We start from the raw sequence: 23,704 nt of genomic DNA, 5'->3' as shown, positions 1-23,704 counted from the left end.
TTTATATTCCACACAGCCTAAACTACGTTTTTGGAATGGAGATTGTAAAGTGATACGCGCAATACTCAAAAGCAATTATGATTCAGTAATATTATGGGTATGATTCTGTAGAACTTTTATTTTATGTATTTGGAGTACAACTTGATGCAAAACCTTTGTACTATTAGGGTATTAAAACAGAACCATGATTTAAATCTTACGAGTCTAAATACATGTTTATCCCTTCCTAAAACAGGTATTCAGTGCAAAATGATGTTTAAACTTTTGTGCATACATTTTTCGGGAGATACATCTGCATGGCAGTACGGAGCCTGAAAATTATCCTCAGTGTGATCCGTTTATGGAATTAGAGTAAAAACCTCGAACCTATGAACACACCGTTTTTCCTGCTCGTGAAGACTCCACTCGCTGTCTTCCCTCTTGTCAGCGCGTATCTGCGTCTGTGTGTTCTGCTCCATTTCAGGGAGGAGCGCAAACTGTTTGTCTCTGTCCAGCACCGGCTCCTCTCCGCGTGTAAATGCGCACTGTCTCACTCACCGGACAGTGGAGAGAAACCCAGCGGCATTAATACCGGCAAACTGTCAGCCGGCTGCTCAGTTCATTGGGTGCTGCCAGTCGTGGAAATTTAAGGAGGAAATAGTTTGTTGTAATCTGTTTTTTCTACTTTTCTACATGCACTTTTAAAAGCGAGCATAGATGTCATCGCACAGCATGCTTATCTCTGGAAGCTCCCGATTGAAATGGACGGACGCATTTCTTTACTTGGGTCTGTTCATGCAGTCAGCTGTTTGGGAAACGGTGAGTCCACCGCAAACGCACAGCTTAACCTCATCTATCTTATCATAAGGAGAGTTGGGACATGAAGTAATGTGTCTGTGTGGGCGATTTTAACACGATTTCAGTCACATTGTTTTTATACTGACATGACTTAAAAGATTTTAAAATTATTTTTCAATCCAATAACATTCATTATTTTACTTTTTATTAACTTTTACTTTTATTCACTTTGTACATTTATAAATTCTTTCATTGTAGTGGGACTGTACATTGGGTTTACATGTTATCATGAGTGTAGCTTTTGTTGGAGCATTGGGGAAAGGGAATTAGGGATCCTTACCCTGTAAATTAGAAGTTAGAGACTAACAGGTATTTTTTTTGTGTAATACAAATTTTTGTGTAATACAAGTAGAATACAAATACAATATGAACAATAAAATAAACAAAAACGATAGTAACCCTACAGTAATAATATTATAGGCAGGCAGGCTTGATAAGGTTTTCTGCCTAATGCTTTTTATTATTAGCAATTAGTCATTTGTCACTACCTCAATGAAAACAGATGGCTGATATATCTATTGAGTAAGTGCTAATAGTTAAATAGTTAAATGCTGTGGAAATGGGAGCTTTACTGGCCTCTCAAAATTCTTTAAAGTGTTGTGAACATCAACTAATGCAGCTGCTGGTGAGAGGAGTTTGTCTGCATTTAAGATGCATTATTGGAAAAGAGGTGCTGTGTGAAGATTTGTATCAGCTGGAGGAGGCGAAGACAGCACTGTTGGCAAATAGGTATCGAATATGATTTAAAAATTTAATATCAGTATTGATTAATATCTGAGTGTCAGTTTGTTGTGTGTGTATACTTGACTTTAATTTTTCCCTCATTGTGTATCAAAGTAAATAATCTTCAGATGTTGATTTCCAGAGCTGTTATATTCTGCCATGTAAAGAAAATACAAAAAGAAGTTACATGTACAATCAGTACAAAAAGGCATGCACCGTTCAAAGCAAACAAACCAAACAACGCCAAACCGTTGAGCAACAGATTTCCATCAACCTTAAGACTCTTAATTGGAAAGGTATAGAAGAACCAGATGATAACTCTGCATTCTTTTCCATCTTCTTGCTACACCATCATATACGTTAACTCTCCCCAAATGTTACCTGAGCAGATTTCTCCATATTTTGTTGTAAACAAATTCATTTTTACATTAGCTGGACCTTTGTGCAAATGGTAAGTTATACATGACGCTGGCATTTTTGTAAAGAACTAAACTATTAATGCAATAGACACATCATCTAAATTATAAAATAAAAAATATATATAAAAAATACTTGATCAAAATCTGTACTGTATACATTTGCATCAATATTTTAACATCTAACATTTATTTTGTCATAAATAAGAAGAAAAGCATGTTTTAAACAATTTTATAAATTAGATTGTTATAATAATTTTTTGCTTCCAATGTAATCATGAACTTATCTGCATGAATATTTCTAAAAATTTAAGGTGGAAACACCGCATCCATCATAATCACAGAACGTGTAGATGAGGAGTTGTTTTCTGATATTGACCTGCTGCGTTCATGTTTGTCTGGCACATCTGATTCGAACTAGGATGATAATTACTTGCTAGATGACTAATTTGTCTCCAGTGGTGTCAAATCGCCACAAATCATGTGACTTAAGAACCAATACAGCCATATATTGCATGTCTGTCTGACTTTTGTTTTTCTGCTTTGCTTTTTCTTTCCTTTATAACGAAAAAGTAGAATTTGAGATGTACTTCAGCCATCAAGAGGAGGACTGGATTTCAAAGAACAAACTCATATAGCTCAAATAAATATTGAATAAATAGTATCTCCTGTGACTCCATTAACCCTCGTTGCTCACTTGAGTCTTCTCTGCTTTTGGCTTCAAAAAGTTGGCAGTAATGAGAACGTAGAAATATTTTCTCTCCTTTTTCCTGATTCTACTATGCATGTGGGGGTTTGAAATTCAAATGGCGTAAACAATTTAGTGTGAAGCACATTTCTTTTGCATTTTGTCCTTATATGAACTTTGATTCAAAACCATTGTGGAGTTTCTTCTTTTGGGGTTATGGAGTGATTTGTGTCTTTGTGTTGCCTCTTCATTTATTAGCTCTTTGCTCCAGACAAAAAAATCAGATTGTCATAGACTCAAGATGCATTTAACCCCTTTTTCCTTATATTATATATCATTTTATAGATGACAGCAAGATCAGTGTCTCTTGTGAGTTACTGACGTGCTGGAAAACGTTATTCAACAGAAAATTACTGCCTTTTATTACTTTATTGCTGATATTTTCAGTGTAAGGTGCAGTGACAGGGTTTTTCATTTTTCTCTTTCAAAATCACTGCCATCCATATCTGACACAAAGGCTTTTGTCCAAAAACATTTACAATGATCACATGGAAACACTTGATCTTGATTTAGTCTGCAAACATGAGATGGCGCCTGCAGCCAACTGAGATTATATAGGTAGTCCAGCGCCTTCCAGGCCTGCACATTCATACGTGCAGTCACAAGAATGTTTGCTGTGTCTCCCAGTACAATCTCAAGTGCGTGGAGGAAATATCAGAAAACTTGTCATAACACTAGGTGAGCTGGACAGGGCTATAGAAGGGCATCAGTCAAGCAGCAGAATTGTACCAGGAAAAACAGGAGGAGCATTGCCACTTGCACTGACCTACAAAAACTCCAGTAGGCTACGTGTGCATGTTTCTGACCAGACAGAAACAGACTCAGAGAGGTTGCCGTGAGGTCCTGAGGAAGCATGTCTTTGAAGGACATAAACTTCCATAGGCTAGCCAATAAATACTCTAAATGCTGTTAGGTATGGAGATATAATGCTCAGACCCATTATCAGAACTTATACTGGTGCAGCTGTCCCTGGATTCCAAACACTGTCTATACACATTACTGAGCCACATGATGCAATTAAAAAATGAAAAGAAAAATGAATAACATAAAATAAAAAAAATCCAGAGAAAATTGTAACTTGTACATTAACAAGTTGAGTGCACTCAAGTGCAAGTCTAAATGGTTTTAGCATCATGCAAGGTGTTACTATTAGCCATAACCAGCACATATGCACCAGGCAACCATCAACAATAGTTTTTAGGTGAAGAGGTGTGCTGGTGTACTCGGGGTAAGTAAGTCCAATATTGATTCTTCTGTCATCCAGCAAGTCTGTCTCTATAAGAGATGAAAAATTTAGCCAGAGATTTTTATGAGAATGCTGAGTGAACCAAAATGGTAATAATGTGGACTAAAAAGTAAATCATAAAGATATCCCAGTGCTGACTAAGGTAATTGTTCCCAGTTTGTTTGATAATAGGAGGCACACATACAGTACAGTACAGTGCAGCTTTGAAATTTTAGTTTTTGATCTCCATGAAGTTGTTTTTCAACACTACATTCCCATTTTGAGTGCATGCGCACACCAGTGAGGCCACAGACATCCCTGCTAATGGCTTTACACTGTTCCTCTGATCTACAAGCACTACATAACAAGGAAGGGAGTTATACAACCACAGCTGTCTTCTTCTTCCCTGCTGTGAGTATAAACATGAATGTAAATAATGAAGACTGGCCACATACAAACACTGAAGACCAAGGAGAGAAGAAGTGCTTGGTGTTTGCATGCCATGGAGGGAGATTTTAATTCAGTTTTTTTCTATTTGAAAAATACAAATACAACTACCTTTAATATCCTAATAGCAGGTCTTGAGTAACAGCTTGTAACGTTTCTATCCTATCGCCTGCAGAAGCCTCTCCCATTAGACATCAAATGACCTGTTACCCTCTGTCTCCAGCCTAAGGCAAGTTTTACCTTAAAAACAAGCTGTGAAATGTTAAAATCAATTCTAAAGGCCACATGTAACCAGTGCAGAGAGGCTAACATGAGGAAATGTGCCGTCATCCTGTTAGTGCCCTTCTGATGGCTGCGTTTTTGTATTGAAACCGAAGGCAGTCAATTGATTTTTGGGGGCAAATAATGAGTGACATTAACTCAGTTGCTGAAAAGACAGGAAGGGCTTTTGTGCCTTGAAATGAAAAGATTGACTTCACAGTTGATTTTCAGCATACAGATGGTTCACCTTCTTGTATCGTATAAGAAAGTCTGATTTTAAAGAAAGTAGTTTATATAACGGCAGCAATTTAGATAATTTAAAAATGTAAAAAGTATACAAAAATTGTTATTTAATTTGATTTAATCCTTTCACTCCTCTGGAACTTACAGTAAGATAAACATGTGTCCTTTTCAAGTTTTTTTATTTGAGCTTAACAACGGAGTAAAATATAACTCACATTAATCTAAATACCATCACAGAGGCAAGGAAGCACCCTGACTTTCTTTCATCAACTACAAGTGCATGGATTGAGCTGGAGTTCTTTAAGTATTTCCCAAAGCCTTAGATCACAATTTTAGCAAAAAGTTTCTATCAAAATATTACAGATCTTAAACTAAGTACAAAGTGTTAAAGAGAAAATGACAAGGGCTGGTCTATGGATCTATGGGTTAGCTTTAGATGAAGCTGGGTTTGCTGTTTCATTTACAGTCTGTGCTAGCAAATTATCTGCTGTACAGACATGAATATGAACCCTTAGTAATAAAGCAAACATGCATGTTTACGAACATATGAGATATTTAACAAAGAGGACAGACAGACAGACTCAGAGACCAGTGTTAAAAAAAGGAATGCTAACAAGTGGAACTGACTAAAGATTGGCTGGAGGCGCCTGCAATAATGACCTGTTTTAGACAGTGATTGGATTTAAATGACACCACAGCCACATAAACTGCTGCCAGTTAGGATGGAGAGTTACAATAATTAAAGTGCTGCTCAAATGACACTCACGCTCTTCTCTCTGAGTGAGTCTATTATTCGGCATCTGTTAAAGGAGAGAAACCATCAGCGAGGTTGTGTTGCTCATATGAGCTATTCCAGGTTCACTGCACATCACTACACTCGAAACTGACACCCTGTGTGGCTCCATCAGACAGTATGTCATGTTACGATCTTGCTTGTATAAAGGAGGTTTGTTCTATAAGCCTACAGGGCAGATAAGAACGCACTGTCTTGTGTCACAGTGAGGCTGTGCTGCCAGATCAAGTCTTCAGCCACGCGCACTCATGTGTTATTCCCGGAGGTTTGAACTATTCATGATGTAGGAGTTAACAGGCCACCCAGATGGAATACGTTACGTTAATATTTTCACTGTGAATTCTCCTCCCTCGTGTACAGTAATATTTTTAAAGGGCTGATAGAAACAGTACTTAAAATAGAAAATAGCTGGTGGAAAGACGGGCTTCTATGTTTATTAATGATGGAACATAAGAAGAAGGTTTTTATACAAGGATTGTAGTCTGACATCTAAGGCAGTGCTAGATAATTATGTGATTAAAACTAGTTGAACGAAATACTGGAAAAGTTATGATAATTATTATGCCAGCTCACGCCAGAGCACCAGTTTACTTTCAGGCATGTGTCCTGACACACGTTACCTTCAACCTGCACAATCGCATAATTCTTATATACACAATCGTGTAAGCTTTTTTTTGTTGACTGGTTTATACTGTATATTTGGAAATGTGTAAACTGGTGCCATCAAAGGAATATGTCCCGTTGTAAATCATTAACTCACCAGTTATAATGCATTAGCTGAATTCTTGCAATTTCTGGGTAAAATAAAACTTTTTTTTATGGCAAAAACAACAATTTAGCCAGTCACCAAATTGTTTCATTTAGCCTCATTTACTTGTATTCATCAAGAACTATCATGCAGCCGACCCAACCTATTGCCATCTGGTGACCTTAATGTGAAAAAATGTAGATGTAAATGTAAAATGGACTAGTTCTTATATAGCACTGTTTTACTCTAACCACTCAAAGCACTTACAGAACTATAAAGCATTTTCTATGCTTGGTTTTTCCTCTACATAATTACTTTTTATCAAACAATGATACTCTGATGGACGCATTCGAGAGCAACTTGGGGTTAGTATCTTGCCCAAGGATTTTTGCTATGCAAATCCTGATTTAGGCCAAGAAGAGTTTCTGCCCTATAGCAGTGAGTGTCACTGGGTTGCTGTGAGAGCACTGGGTTAAATGTCACACTCCCCTGCAGTGTCACCATCTGATCTACAGGCAGGTGTTCCGCTACAGCTTCTTCACACAGTTTGAATCAAACACATCCAAAGAAATTAATTGCATGCCAAAAAACCCCCACACATGCAAAAAACAAACAAACAAATGAAAAAAAAATATTTCTCACTTGATAGCAAAGTATGACACAAATTTAACTACAGATTCCAGATGCTGTTGGAATCTACATGCACATGTTACTATAATCTCAGATTTTTATAGATCTAAGCTTCTGACGTCCTCCTGTTCACATTCCTGAGAAGGCGTGAATATAAATAAAAATAGAGAAGCCTTGACAGCAAATGTCAACGCTTTGAGAGGAAGTCAAACACCCACATTTTTTGCTGTCATGGGTGCTCGTTACAGTTCATCCCAGGGGTTCATTTCAAGACTCCAACCTCTGAAAGCCTCATCCAAAATAAAAAAGGACTTCCGGCTCGTGGTGCTGCCACGAGCAGGCCGCGGCTGATCTTTGGCAAATTCAGTGTTTTCTTATGGTGTTTTACGGGGTATTGTTTTTTGACCCTTCACACCCCTTGTTGACCCCTCACACTCCTCACATGGACTTTTCTCCCTCCTCCCATCTGGCAGATGCTATTGCAGCATCCTCCAGACTGCAAGATAGCTTTTTCCCACAAGCCATCAGACTCCTGAACTCACTACCGGCTCCCCCGCCTCACCCCACACACCCACACAAACCATTAACTGACTCTATTGCACTCCACATACCACTGCCTTGTTGGTCACTTTATTTCACTCGAGGTCACTTTAAATCACTCATACTGTAAACTGTAAAGCTGCTACGTTGGTCACGTTAAACTACTTCAAGGTCACTTTAAATCTCAATTATAAATTGTAAATTTAGACTGTTATTGATCCTTTTTGTCTTAAAGTTTATATTTACTCCCCTTACCTTTGTCTTAAAGGGTATATTTATTTCTTACTCTTATTATATTTATTGTTGTTTTTTTTGCACTGAATGGAACTGGAGCGTCGTCATCTCATCTCTCTATATATTGTACGGTATATAGCAGAGATGACAAAGTTTACTTTGACTTTGAATAGTAGATTCTCTAAACCGTCACAGGGAGAATGAAGCAAATATGTGCACTGAGAAGAAGAATGTTGAAAGCATGTCAATAGATAAATTGAAACTTCATTTTGTCACTAAAATCTCAAAAAACAAAATCTGCCTGACTCCACTGGTGAGATGTTCATTAAATCTTCTATCTTGACCTCATGAAAAAGTCACACAATCAAGTATAAGTAATGTTCCCTTAGGAACCTTGCCTCATCCAAAATAATAAAGATACAAATTAAAATGTATAAAAGTGAAAACAATCCCTTCCTTTTCATTTAATACATTTTCTTGCCTTTTTTCCACCCATCCTTTGTGTCACTGCCATCTTGTGTCTGCAGTTGGCTATTGTCACTGGAAGCATGCTTGGCTTGGATCCTATTGGAAACTGCAGCTTGTCTCCATTTCACCGGTGTGTCTATGTCCCATTAACAATGGCCTGAGCTTATCAGGCTGAAAGGCTAGCAGCCTTTTCTTGTTCCACTTGCACATTGTGGATAAACCTCTGGTCTTTGACCTCAGACTGATGGGAGATTAGCGTGTGACACAAACAGCCACTGTTTCTGCTTTCATTGCTTTGAGATCATAAATGATCAGTGCTCTGCGTGGAAACAGAGATGAACAAGTCTCTGATTTATCATGACAACATACATGTTCTCATTAACAGCCTTTTTTCAGAGAAATTTTGATCATCACGGGATAGCCACTACAAGCATATTATTCTATATATATGATGCCTTACTCTCGATAAAATAAAAAATCAAATATTTGAATGAACTCAGCCTTAAAATCTTTTTGCTTCTTTTGCTAGTGCACATAATAAAGTAAAAATTTCCTCCATCACTCTCCATTGTCAGTGAATAGTACATATTTTTGGTAATACAGCAGATACATGGAGAGATGCCAAACTGCCTTTCACTGTTCTTGTAACAGTGACAATAAAAAGCTATTCTATTCTATTCTATTCTATATTTTTACTTAACTATACAAGTAATAATATTTTGCAATGCTTCACAGGAATGAGTGCAGAAAGATGAAGATGTGCATGTAGAGTGCATGGAGCTCCAGATGCTGTTAGCATGTTGAAGTGAATAAAAAAAAACCCAGACAGATTAAAATTGTAGGTTTTAATTTGGTCCAATTTGTTATGTTAAACAGTGAAAAAAGTGTGCATGCGTGGTGAGGAGGTTGTACTGTTGTTGATTGACTTCCTATAAAAGTGTCTGCATGTAATGGATATGTCATGATCACAAAGACTGGACTCAGCACTTTGAATTGTACAGTCAAAGACAGGTTTATGGGGACACCAGGTGAAATATAAACATATATACAGTGACGGGGGAATAGAGACTCCAGGGAATCCAGGTTAAGTCCAAGAGGAAGGTAAACACATCCACATTCCTCTTCACACTAGCAGCGACTCACTCATCTGAAATTCACAATATATTGAGGTCCACTCACGCTCATGTTCACTCGATGGGGCTGGAGGGAAGCAGGAAAAATCCAAGAAGGTCTGTACATAGAGAGGAAACACATGTTAGGAAACTAGAGAATCACGTCAAGAGAAATCAGGAATCACAAGGAGAGCCTTGGCTACACTAACTGAGGTAAGTACAATGATCCAGCGGAGAACAACAGTCTGCCATTGCCTTAAGTAGCGGCAGGGTAATCCAGAGTCACAGGTAACTGGACTGGAAAGGTAAGGTTTAAGCTGAGATACGTGGAAGACATTTAAAATCTGCATGTTCCACGTTAAATTTAGGCTGGCAGAGACAGGATTAACCATTGGGTCAATCACAAAAGGCCCTATAAATTAGGAGTCAGTTTCCTGGAATCGGTCTGGACCAGGACATACCTCGTGGTGAGCCACACCTTTTGTCCAGGCTTGTAGGGAGGTGCAGGAGTCTTACGTTGGTCCGCCAGGTTGGTCCTCCAAAGATGGTGGCACCTGGAGAGATAGTGTTGAACTGAAGGAACTTCATGCTCACCTTCGACTGCCGGAAAGAGCCGTGGCTGATAAGCCAGGGACGCTTCAAAAGAAGATAACCCAGTCACCGAAGAGGTGAGGCTGTTGTGGACAAACTCGACCCAGGCGAGTTTGTTGGCTCATTGTGGTTGGAGTGGAGCAGCACTGTCCTGGGATCTGGTTCTAGGCGCTTTACCTCCCGTATGGCCTACTTGACCTCCCAAGGGATCGCCCTGATGGTGCAGGAGGCTGGAAGGATCAGAGACTCCTCTGGAGCTCCTTTTCCAAAGAGGAGAATTGCCGGGACAGAGCTTCAGGCTAGATGTTGTGTGACCTGGGGCTATAAAGGATTGCTCAAAAACCTATGGTTCGCCATAAAACTGTACAGCAGTTCTTTTTGTGACAAATACCCACAACTGTCACTATATAAGATGTCATAAACATTTCTGCATCAAACTGAATCATTTGCGTTATAATTTGCTATTTTATCACTGTGCTATATAAAATTTAGCACTACCTCACATTATAAGGTCATCAGTATGAGCTTGTTGTTTAACAATGTTGTTTTTAGATTGTGTCATCAAGATGTTTTCTGGCAAAACAGAGGCAAGCCTTTATGTTCCTTTTGCTTGGCAGTGGTTTTCGTCTTGGAACTGTGCGATGCAGGCCCTTCTAAACATTGACCTTAATTGAGGCATGTGAGGAATGGAGAACTCTGAATGTTGTTCTGGGGTCTTTTGTGACCTCTTGGATGAGTCGTTGCTGCGCTCTTGGGCTAATTTTGGTTGGCTGGGAAAGTTCACCATTGTTCCACATTTTTGCCATCTGTGGATAATGGCTCTCACTGTTTTTTGCTGGAGTTCCACAGCTTTAGAAATAGCTTTGTAACCTGAGAAATCTCAGTTACTTTGTTCCTCATTTGTTCCTAAATTTCCTTGGATTGCTGCATGATATCTGGCTTTTGTGAATCTTACTCCACTTCGTCCGGCAGGTCCTATTCAAGTGGTTTCTTGATTGAGAACAGGTGTGGCAGTAATCCATCACATGGTGCTGTTACAGTGAGTAGAGACCTTGTCAGCTTCTTCCAGACTCCATCTGAAATGGTGGACCAAAGGCCAACTATGTGCCACAGAGACTGAGCATGGTATACTTGTGGACAGTTTACTTGGTAAAATACTGTCAAAACTTGACTTTTCGCAGTAATTATAAATAGTCTGCATATTTGATACTCATTGATAAGCAATGCAATGCTTGTAAAAATAAACAGGCTGTACATTAAACTATTATATCTTTGTGCTTCAGCTTTCCTCTTTGCCCAGGAGGCATCCTTGTCAGATGCCCGAACCAACTCAATTGGCTCCTTTTAATGTTGAGGAGCAGCGGCTCTACTCTGAGCCCCTGCCAGATGGCTGAACTTCTCACCCTATCTCTAAGGGAGATGTCAGCCACCCTTCAGAGGAAGGTCATTTCTGCCGCTTGTATCCGTGATCTTGTTTTTTTGATCCACAGTTCGTGACCATAGCTGAGGATAGCGACATAGATAGACCAGTAAATTGAGAGTTTTACTTTTACACTCAGCTTTCTCTTGACCACAATGGACTGGAACAGCATCCACATCACTGCTGCTGTGGCACCAATCTATCTGTCGATCTTCTGCTGTCACTTCCGAACAAGACAACTCTTCCACTTGGGACAGGAACTCGTCCCTGACCTGGTATGAGCACTCCTCCTGCTGAGGACCATGGCCTCAGATTTGGAAGTGATGATTCTCATTCTCACCACTTCACACTCGGCTGCAAACCATTTCAGTGCGAGCTGGAGGCCATCACCCAATGAAGCCAACAGAACTACATCATCTGCGAAAAAGCAGAGCTGAGATTCTGAGACCAACCAAGTGAAAGTTTTCCACCACTTAGCTACGCCTAGAAATTTTGTCTTTTTACAAACAGAATTGGTGACAAACAGCAACCCTGGCGAAGTACATTACCCACTTGAAACGAGTCTGACTTATTGCCGACTATGCGGACCAAGCTCTTTCAATGGTTGTTTAAGGATCGAATTGCCTGTAGCAATGGGCCAGACACCCCATACTCCCCAAGCACCTCCCACAGGACACTCAGAGGGACATGGTCAAATGCCTTCTCCAAGTCCACAAAACACATGTAGACTGGTTGGGCAAACTCCCTTGCACCCTTAAGTATCCTTGAGAGAGTAAAGAGCTGGTCCAGTGTTCCATGACACTATGAAAACCGTGTTGTTCCTCCTGTATCAGAGGTTCGACTACCGGACCAACTCTCCTTTGCAGCAGCCTATCATAGACTTTCCCGGGAAGGCTGAGAAGTATGATCCCCCTTCTTAAAGGTGGGAACCACCACCCCGGTATGCCAATCCAGAGGTTCCACCCCTGATCTACACGCAACATTGTAGAGCAGTGTCAACCAAGACAGCCCTGCAACATACAGAGCCTTCAGGGACTCAGGGCGAACCTCATCCACCCCAGGGACCCTGCCACCAAGGAGTTGTTTAACTGCCTCAGTGACCTCACCCCCAGAGATAGACAAGTCGTCCCCCTCATCCTAAAAGACCCTGAAGAAAACTGAAGAAAACCATGAATCATCATATGAACATTACCTGATCCTGCTGAAGTGAAGCAGTGCAAAGTTACAAAGGTTTTATTTGAGACACAGCTAAGAGTTTTGCAATTTGTCATAATTTTAAAAAGTTTACATTTCTTCAGTACTGAACAGCAGACATGAGGCTTTCTTGTCTGTACACAATGGTAGACTGGTGTGTAATAAGCAAGCGAATAATGCAGAAAACAGAGATTTTTAAATGGGAAACTGTTCTTGAAGTACACTTAGAGGTGAAGAGAGCTGTGCAGGAAGTGTGATTTTGTGTTTGATGGTTGTTGAAATACTTTTGTGAGGTTTAACCTGAGATTCTAGCGTTTCTGGCAAAATACATATATATATTTAAAAATCGATTCAGGATTTTAATGGATCAATATTGCTTTATTAAAGCTAAAATTGATTTTAATCGATAAATCAATTATTGAAACCCACCCATATTAAGAAGGTCCTCGAAGTATTCCTTCCAACCCCAACAATGTTCTCAGTCGAAGTCAGCAGCGCTCCACCCGCACTATGCACAGTGCAGGTAGACCACTGCTTTCCCCTCCTGAGTCGCTTGACAGTTTGCCAGAATCTCTTCGAGGCAGTCCAAAGTCCACCATGGGAGACGCTATCATGGGGGCAAAAGCCCACTGAAAACACAGCCACTCAAATCCCTGGAACACACAAACCCCTCCACAACGATAACGTAGTGATTCACGGACAATTTTGTTGTTACCGGGGTTATTAGGGTAATAGTGGTCTTTCCTGTTTCTAAAAGGACAGGGCAGACAAAGAGAGGACAACAGATGCAAATATGGCAAACTTTCATCACCTTATCATCTCTGTGTACAGAAGAAGGTGCTCACATATTCCTGATGTTGATGCTCCAGTTTTGTTACTATAGGCTAAAACAGTTAAACTGAATATTTTTTATATATAACTCAAAAAATTGTTCTATGTGGTGAATATTACATTACAATATATCTCATTAAAGCCTTTATTATAAAAAATAAGTAATAGTTTTGTGAGAGGCCAACAACAGGTTCCATATGATATTTCTTTAAGATATGGTCAATAGTATAACAAAGTCCAAAACACAAATGGAACAACTACTGAACTACTGATTAATAACATTATCTGCGCCATTATCATGTCATGTAAAAGAAAATTATGTCGAATTATTTCTGCACTTCTGTGTGTCTTTCTGTGTTACTGGACTGTGATAAAGATTTTTCTCTCGCTTTCAGACAGAGGCCATCCACCCAGATTGTGCTCTGGTTGTTCAACACATGAAGGCTGAGGAAGAATGTTATCAGATCCTCGAGCAGGAGGAGAATAACCACTCTGCTAAGACAGGTCAGCCCATGTTTTAATCTCACAATGGGAACAGATAATTTCATGGTAGGAAAGCATTTCCCACTGGGGACAAATATACAGTCTCAACAAGGTCTAACACTTACTATAGTGTTATATTAAAATAGTATTCCTTAGATTTAATATAAGGCAGATAAGCCATATGTTGTGATACTTCCAAACTTTTCAGAAGAATAACCAAAACACCTTTTTTAGTTATGATATTTTATAATACTGCTACATTTTCAAAATTTCACACAACACAATGTGCTCTAATGTTTTATAGTTACACCTAAACCATGAGCTGTTCCACACCTTCTCCATACTTTTTTTCTAGCCATTATTCTGGTACAGGTTGAGCTTGATTTAATCTGTCCAAAGAATGCTTTTCCAGAATTGTGCTGGATTTTTTAGATGTTTTGTTAGCAGCGTCCAATTACTTTTGGTCCCTTTAAAAAGAGGGTGGCACATGCACAGGTTAAGGAGGTGAAACTCCTAAACTTCCCTCAAATGAAAGTTGAGTCTACACATTATGTCCATATATAACTATAACTATACAACTATAATTGGATTATGTTTCAGTAAACAGGTAAAAAAAACAAAAACAAAGCTTGTGTCAGTCACCAAATATATATGTGGCTAACTGTATGTAAGTGTAAACCATTTACAACAACAGCACTCTGAGAGCTCGACAGCCCCCCCACAATGCTGATGTCTGACATTTGACCAATGACCGTGAAGCATTACATACTAAAATGGTGTATTTTTTAATCTTTACCCACATGATTAAAGCAGAACTGGCTAAAATAATTGGCCAAAATCATTACATGAGAATTCTGAGCTTTTAAGATATATTCATGCAGTGTGTATTTTTGTGATGATTCTAACGTCACGGAGTATTGTACTGAAAAAAATAAAAAGTGTGTTGTACAGCTCTCTCCATGCCCTTTCATATGATACATTACTCAATATGGGTTCTTGGTTATTTTTTCCAAACTCAGCTTTGATCTTGGGCACTTACAATGAAGGTCAAGGTCAAACGCTTAGCCAACCTAGGTACTCCAGAAACCAGTCTGTGTAGACTGTGAGCAACTGCTCCCTGGTATTCCTTACTGGGCCTTTTCAACCATTGATTGCACAACTTTTGCATTGTATAAATCCTGTCCTCATAAATCATGAGGGGCTGAGAGCTGCTGGGTCCATAGTCGTCACGTTATTCGTGGAAATATCAGTAGTGATGTCATCAGACAGACAGAAAGAGTAATTAAGTAATAATGTTATTTAATGTTGAAGAACAGAAAAATAAGAGGGATCAAAAATTAATTAAATGTTAGAACTTTAGGTAATTAAGGCTAAAGGAGTGTTTTGTAGTTCACTTTTTAAATTGTAAATGTAAACTTACTTTAAGTTGGTATTATCAATATTATTAAAAATATTACATTTTTTAATAATTATATTTTTATACATCAATCCAATAGAGCAAGAGAAGATTAATGGATTCACATCTGTGAGGGACACTGGTTTTATGACTGTTAATAGATAAAACAGATCCGGCCTGTGTGCTAAATATGTAACTATTATTTATGATATGCTTCTTTTTTTTTTTTTTAAACTTAGCATTACCTTAAAAACATTGCCCTGTTAAAGCTGTTTTGAAATCTATAATTATATTTAAGGTGCAATTATTTCAACTAAGCAAACACTTGTACACAAAGTTTTAGCACTGTACTATCAGGGAAAAAACATTTTCAAAAGAAGAAAATCACACTTTCCTCAGCCTTGAGTTAATGTCTTAATTTAATACAGTAACAGATTACAAGTTCCTAATTTTAATTTGAAGTCCTTTTATGAAGTATGTACGTCATTTTCATTTAATCTGATAGCATCTACCAATAACAACTAATTATTTTCAAGTTAAGAAATTTTGTGTTAAAATCAAAACAAGGAAATTACTGCTATGCAGTATATATTTTGAAAAGAATGATTAGGGTGGCATAGACAAAAAAAATATATATAATCTTACAACCTTCAGAAATGAAGACATACATTTTTTTTGATGGCAGCCGTGCCTTTCTATTTTTGTCCTTTAGACATCTAAACCTGAGCTGTCCCTATGAACTACTCATTTCCCATCCTAAGTAAATTTAAATCTTTTCCAGCTATAGCTGTCTTTCCAGCCGTTTGCCTACATTGCATGCCTAATTGCACTGCAGGCAACTGGCTATTTGCTGGATTTTTGTTACATGAAATTACAGGGTACTTGCACCTTAGTCATGGGTCCTACAGTGTAACTGTTTGATTGTTTTATGGGTCTTGCAGGTGACTCATTAACTAGACCTATAAGTACAGGGTACTTACATTGTAATTGTTTCATTGTTTCCTGCAAAAACCTGACTTGTTGCTCGCAAATTGTACTTAAGTACAGGCTACCTGCGCCTTATTTGCGGGTTGTGTTGTAAAGTGTTAACTGTACCAAGACATTCTTAATAAAAATCTGCTGCCATTTGCCAGGATGATGAAGATAAAATGGGGATGGAGATTTCAGCAAGACAATGATCCCAAACACACAAGAGAAAAAGAAAATAAAGCTGCTAGAATGGCCCAGCCAATCACCTGACCTGAATCCAAATCTTAGTCTATGAAAAGAACTAAAGCTCAGAGTTCATAAAAGGAACCTTCAGGATTTTAAGACTGATTGTGTCTTCGGCCAAAATCATACCTGAGCAATGCATGTGACTAGTATCGGATACCAGTGCTTTGTAGTGTTATGGACTCCATACTGTGATATTTCCTATGTAAATTAAAAGAGAGAGAGAGAGAGAGATCTTATGGAGCATAGGCATCTACTTCTCAAGCATGTGGCTGAGCAGCTGTGGGATGACAGTCTTGTTAAAAAATAAATCTGAAAGAACCTGGAAAAAAATGAAAATGATCATTTTTTATGTTGGTCTGTGGAGCCTTTCCCACGCTAGGACTTTAGAAAATGCTGGAATTTCTTTCCGTTTAGGAAATGAGTACTGTTGATTTACGTAGTCCATGTTTGTCTTATAATGTCATGAAGCAACACACAGTGATTTGAGGTTAGTGGTTATCTTCTGGTTTTTCTGGATTGCTGTTTCCTTATAGTGAGACAGATAGTTTCAAAGATAGTTGACATCTGGAAGGTCAAAGAGGGTGTCATCCTCAGTCATCCTCTGGCAGAGCATGTGTTCCAAATCAATCCTCCATGTGATGCTCACAATGCTGAGTCAGAGATGGCTGTGTTGTTTCAAAGGAGAAAGTTGCATGTTCTGTTTCCAATTGTTAAATTATAAGGATGATCTTGTAATGTCCTCAGAACTGTTTTCGCAGTCAAGTACTTTCCATATAGATACTAATTATAAAATATGGGCTTAAGTTACGTGAAATAAACTATCGTTTGCAATTACACAATCCACACTTTAAAGCATCAACTCAAGTATTTAGCCATAAAGTATAAAACATGGACATACTTTCTCAGTCAGAAAAATGAAGCCAATGCAAAAGTACCTCTTGTCTGTGAACTCTGGTGATGTTATGGGGTCAGTCTCCTGTTTGGGGTCATACTAAATAAATAGTTCAGTTTGTTTTGTAAATCTTTGTCATACCATGTTTCAAAATGATGGATTGATTGTGGTATGAAACACTCGTTGGCCAACAATTTGTCAGCACAAGCCGTTAGCCAATGACCTGGGGCATCATGGTTAGAGCTGGCACACCTTGTTTTTCTGCGAGGGGCAGGACAATCACATCTCAAAGCTTCAAAATTAGCATTCTGTGCCACCAACATGTTGTTTTTCTAATGCCACAAGTGACCAAACCTGTCATTCAAAGCAGCCACACTTCTAATAGTAATACTCAAATACTGTAAAAGCGTGATTTAAAAAAAATAAACAAATAAATAAAAGTCGCCAGCTTTACTATTGTTCGGAAGGATGATAAAATGTTGTTTAGCTGAGAGTCCTTAGAGCAAAAAGTTTAGATAGATGAAAAGGGTTGTATATTAATTGAAGCCCCATGCATACACAATATATTATTATTATTATTATTATTATTATTATTATTATTATTATTATTATTATTATTATTATACAGATTATAAGGCTTACAAGACAAAATGAAAAGAGAAAAATGAAAAAAAAAACCTGTGAAAATCAAAAGAGAGTCAAAGTTAAATATCAAATACTATATTCTATGCAAATATCAGTCTTAAAAAATGCCTGTCTCAGAGTGTGCCTATCACAAACATGGAGGCTGACAATAAAATTCACCCTTAATCAGTTCAAGACTCAACCATGTTTTTCCACAGCTGGCCAAAGGAGAACCTTTAAGGGAATGTGGATCAGGATGAAAACACAAAGAAGTGGAGACAGGAAAGAAATGTGCATTCGAGCATTTTTATGTTTGCTCATTTCAGGAGATGTTTCCCTTAAGCATGGCTATATTTCAGGATTAGATTTAGTGAAGTTAACATCACTGCATTTGTCTTTCACTTGCAGTTATAGCAACACTAAACGAAAAAAATCTCAAAACATCACTGTTCATGAAAAAAATGGAGGTCACAGGTGTGGATAATAACACTGATTATCACTCTGTGATAGCATGTTTGTCCCAGGCAACGTCCACACATGCAGTTTTGAAAAATATCTCCGTCCACATGTAAACGTAGAAAACAAAGTCAAACACTGTCAAGAAAATGCCAAAGCAACAGGTGGCAATATAATCCTAACCATATAGAAATGCTGGCCAATCAGAAGCCTGGGAGGGAATGAGTAAACAAAGATGGCGCATAGAAGCAGTCTTTCTAAATGGAGGGACAGTAGCTACATGTGTATGTGTAAGTGTGTAAAGACTGCAGAAAGTAAGATTAACAGCAACAGAATTTTGTTTATATCCCCTATTGTAGAAATTAATCTCACGTAAACAACAACGTTGCGCAGAGCATGACGTCAAAAAAGGCCACACCTGTGACATTGCCTGACTAAATCTCCATTTTCCTCGTACACATGTGAACGCAAAAACTGAGTTTTCGAAAAATCTCCACCGTAGCAGGAGTTTGAAAAAAGAATCTCAGTTTTCAGTGACCCAAAACGCAGTTTATGTGTGGACAAAAGACCGAAACGCATAGAAAAAGCTGCGTTTAGAAGAAATCCGTGTACGTGTGGACAGAGTCCCAGCATGCGAAAAAGTAATGGCACAGCTGAATGAAATAAGGAAGTGAAAAAGGAGATTTGCTCTTTCATTTGAACCTTTACACACAGCTACTCTAGCTGTCCGGTACAAACTGAGCACATGCCGTGGAGAAAAAACAAGTATAGCTTGTTTGACAAGTTTTTTTTTTCCTATATTTAATTTAATTACTAAAGACATGGTTGTACAATTTAAAATATAAATAAATGCAGCAATATGCAGGATCCTTGTACAAGCCAGCACATGAGTTTTTAGATTGAATCTAATCAGATTATTAAGTGTCACCAGGCACTTCTTTCTGGACTGGGAGGGAGCTGTTAAAGGACTTCTGTGCTTCTCGTCCACAGGAAATGCATCATGAATGAACTCAAGTACATTATTGCCATTTTTGTTATTTACATTACACTGGTTACATGTCAAATTTGCACTGGACACAGTTTAGTTTTGTCCCACCAAAAGACAAGAATGTGATGATAAAAAGCAATGTCCATAACTAAGTTCCTCAAAATTTATAGACCACTCCACTATTTCCTTCCCATCATACGAACTGTTATCAGATGATTGTAGTGCACGAAGAGGTAGACCAAATTTTAAAAGGAGGCCGGGCTTGATAACAAATACTGAATCAGCAATAGTGGGAGGTGAAGCTTAGTTTTCACACTGTAGGCATGACTATGGTTTACTGCAGGTAGGCAGACTGCGGCTGTTGAGCAGGGGAGAATGTGCTGGCGGGTGCGCAGGTGGAACAGCGGAGTCCAGGTAAGTGAGATCAGAAGCAGGTGAGCAAGTGTTTGGCAATGGCTCAATTCTTCTGGAGGGTGAAATGTAACTCTCAGGAATGCTGGAGACCAACAAGGAAACTTAGATTTGTCAGATCTAAGGAATGCATTATCTGAAGTCACTAGCAATAGGTTACGTTACCACAATAGCAGAGACAATGATCTAGCGAAGAACTGTTGCCACAGCTGATCCTGAAATATGCTGGCTTGATGAGAGAACCCAGAAATCTGACAGAAATCAGAAATCTTGGAGAGGGAGCAAGAAACAAACCCCAGCATGTCCAAATCCTAACAAACATAAGAATAACAAACGATATTAGGAAAGAAACAAAACTGGAACATAAATCATTCTCAAAAATGGAAAGGCAGTGTGTGGACAAAGTGGATTGGACACACACAGGAAAAAATCCCAAGAGTAGTGAGTGTGTAAGGAAGATATCAAATGTGAGGTATTAGCTGTTCTTATTCTGGACTTTGTTGTGAGCAGTTGGATCATCTTGAAGAAAGGATTATACCCAATTTGCAGATGAAATACAATTTATAGAGAGAATTAAACATATATCCAAAGAGCCGTGGATGGAATATTAGTTTAAATCTCTTCTTCTCTGCTAGGATTGCCATGTTCAAATGTAAACCTTAGGGGCACTTTGGACAGAGTTGGTACTTCCACATCTGGTTTTCTTTCTACATGGTCAGAAAAGGGAGCTGGTTGTTTTTTAGGCGAGATCACTCACCCTACTAATTCACTTCAAACGCCATGGTAGTTATTCTGCAACAGTTTTTGATTAATTTCTGCCTTTAAAGCCTAAATTGAGAATATTAACTTTTTGAATTTGTTTATTGTCATTATACAGTTTTAATCATTCTTACAGGTTATTCTAGCCCCCAAAATGTATAGCTCATTGGAGGCTATTGTTAAGGCCACTGAGAGAATGTCTTAGCAATTTAACAAGTGCTCAGATCATTAAGTGGAGTGCTGCTGTTAGTGTGTGTAGCCAGTGACTGTACTTAATGGTTAGTGTTACTCTCTGAGTAGAGGAATGCAATTCTGGCATTTATGTATTTTCACTTAAACTTGATTGTATTTTATTTTTAATGGGGACCAGTGTACCAATATAACTCTGTATCAAGATGGTACCTTATACATTGTTGCAGAAAGACTTGCAGTGTTAAGCCTTTATTATACACTGTTGCAGACACAGATATGGACACCAAAAGACGTGACTACTAAGTAGTCATTCCTATTATACTTCACATATACAGAACAAGTATTATGAAGCCATTATAGAATATGGGAAAACAGTCTTCAGACTTGATCACTTTCCTGAGTTTATGGTCTCAGTCACTCATTTTGGATCATAATGACTAAAACACTGAGTCCAACTGACCCAAAATTCAAGCCACATTGGCTAATGACTTGATTGCCAAGCCAGTATGCATGTGGGTTTCACTATCAGATCCGCTATCAGATCACACCCGGTTTTAAAACACCAAGATGGTAATCTCAAGGCCTCATAATGTTACTTCACAAAGTTAGCTGTCGTAGCTACATCCAATGTCTATGATCAGAATTCACCCTTAAAAGTAAAACTAAAATAAACTAAAACACGGACCAAGACTGAACTCTTACAAACAGTGTGACAGAGAGGCAAATGCAGGAGGCACATGAAAAAGAAAAGCTCTTGGCAAAGCAACATAGGACAACAATAAAAATCATGGATCAATATTCAACAACCCAAAGGAAGAAGATTTAAGTTTATAACACGAGGAAGGAGATGTAGAGAGTTAATCTGACAGAAGAAGATACATGGAAGAGAGAGATGAAGTGATGCTGTGATGCTACATTAAAAGTTTGATGTACAAATTTGGTTTAAATGAGGTTGGGAGATAGCCAGCAAATTGCAATATGAGTCATGAACTAGAGAAAGAGAACTAGAAATAATGCATTGTATTACATTGTACATTCAATTGTGATCCCAACCGCCATTTATGCCAGCGAGACTTGGAAGGTGTCGGCCTGCATCAACACCAAGCTCGACGTCTTTCAGCAGCGATGTCTTCGCCGGATTCTGAGGATCCGCTACACCGACCACATCACCAACGAGGAGATCCTGCGAAGGAGTGGCACAGTCAAACTTCACAACATCGTTGCACGCAAAAGGCTCCGACTGGCCGGCCATATCCTCTGCATGGATGACGCACAGATTCCAAAAACAGTGATGCGCTGGCAACCCCTGAGCGTTAAAAGACCACGAGGACGTCCCCGCAACACCTGGCGAAGGTCATTCCATCAAGACCTAAAGACATCGAATATATCGTTGGAAGAAGCTGAAACCCGGGCACAAGATCGAGCCTGGTGGCGTTCGTTTGCCGCCCGATATGCCACATAAAGCATGGGAGGATCTAAGTCTAAGTATTACATTGTTACAAAAACCAGAACAAAAGGCAACGGCTACTAAATGAATAAATACAGGGTTTGCAGTAATTAGAGTGACAATTTGGCAGTCAAGGGCAAAATAGGACATGTAAAGCACACCAAAACAGGAAACATACCACTCACACTGTTACCCTTTTCTGTTTCTTTCAGCTGTCCATTGGCAGATAGTTTTGGCAGCTGAAATTTAAAACTGTTTTTTGTTATTGCAAAACAAAAAAACCCCCAAAAATGTTTTCCTCCAAAACCTCGGCTTAGGGTTGGTGTACAGTTGCTGTACTTGGAGTTTAAATTTGCTATATACTATTCATAAAATATATATTAATACTACAGCAGTTAGTCTAAAGGGAAAAAAAACTACGTGATCTGGTTCCTCATGTCTGTCTGCATAGCTTGATGTTTGGGCTATTCCTGCTTCTCTGTTCTGTCACTTCCACCTTTGTACAATCCTCTTATTCTCAATTTTCCTATAGCCAGTTATTACACTATTCAGACCATTTTTTTGTGGAACTCTCAGTTTTACATCTCTTCCTGGAGGTACAGAGCCTTACTCAAAGTCTCTGTCAGCCATCTGTTAAGTGTAATCATAACTACCAGTATTTAGACTCTGGAGCCCTGTCCCATTTCTTACCTTCATACACTTGCACCATGCTGCTCAGTTGCTTCAGACTGTAAACAGCCAAAATACTTCTATTGCATAAATTCTTGTACAATCACTGTTCCTTACTTTCACAGAGTTCTCCAAATTATTCTTTTTTTTAATTTTCAAGAAAATTTGAGTAGCTAAATCTAAAATACTGTCACGAGGGAGCAGGGAGGACTCGGCGCAGACTGAAATCACAGAAAACAGGTTTTATTTACACACTCCTGGTGCACTATACGCTGGTGAAGGAGAAGGGGCCAGGGTTCCCAGGGGTACAGGGAAGAATCGGGAAAAGTGTCCTCTCTTACTCCACCCCACTCGGGCAGGGCGGCGCTTGGAAAGGTCCTTTCCTCACGCACGCCACTCTCACTACGGCACTCACGAACAGGCTTAGGTGTCCAGATCTCCAAACCAAGCACGAGAAATCTGTATACAGAGAACAAGAGTTAACACGGGAAACTTTCACGAAGAGAGCTCAAAAACTGGCTGAGGCTAAAGTAGCACTGACGAGCGTTACTCAATAGTCCAGCGGCGAGATGCTCTCAGTCACAGCCTTAAGTAGCGAGACCAATCAAGGTGAGGAGCCACAGGTGATTGCCTACAGGTGGTGAAGGCCAGGAGCCCACTATGAGCTCCGCCCAGGCAGCGAGTAGAGAGAGAGGGAGAGAAGAGAGGAGA

At 38.9% G+C, this 23,704-nt stretch overlaps 1 protein-coding gene across 1 annotated transcript in view; it reads left to right on the top strand.

The window, feature by feature from the left end:
- The first annotated feature begins 433 nt into the window (after positions 1-433).
- ghrhrb (growth hormone releasing hormone receptor b) overlaps positions 434-23,704 on the top strand; it is a 74,600-nt gene continuing 51,329 nt past the window's right edge. The window contains exons 1-2 of the mRNA XM_005468265.4: positions 434-798; positions 13,857-13,965. Coding sequence (XP_005468322.1) covers positions 697-798; positions 13,857-13,965 — 211 coding nt within the window. The 5' untranslated portion in view covers positions 434-696. The remainder of the gene's footprint in view (positions 799-13,856; positions 13,966-23,704) is intronic.

This window comes from Oreochromis niloticus, linkage group LG17 (assembly GCF_001858045.2).
Source record: "Oreochromis niloticus isolate F11D_XX linkage group LG17, O_niloticus_UMD_NMBU, whole genome shotgun sequence".
Classification (NCBI taxonomy): domain Eukaryota; kingdom Metazoa; phylum Chordata; class Actinopteri; order Cichliformes; family Cichlidae; genus Oreochromis; species Oreochromis niloticus.
Note: the sequence above shows the minus strand (reverse complement) of the source record. Positions and strands in the feature narration are given on the sequence as shown.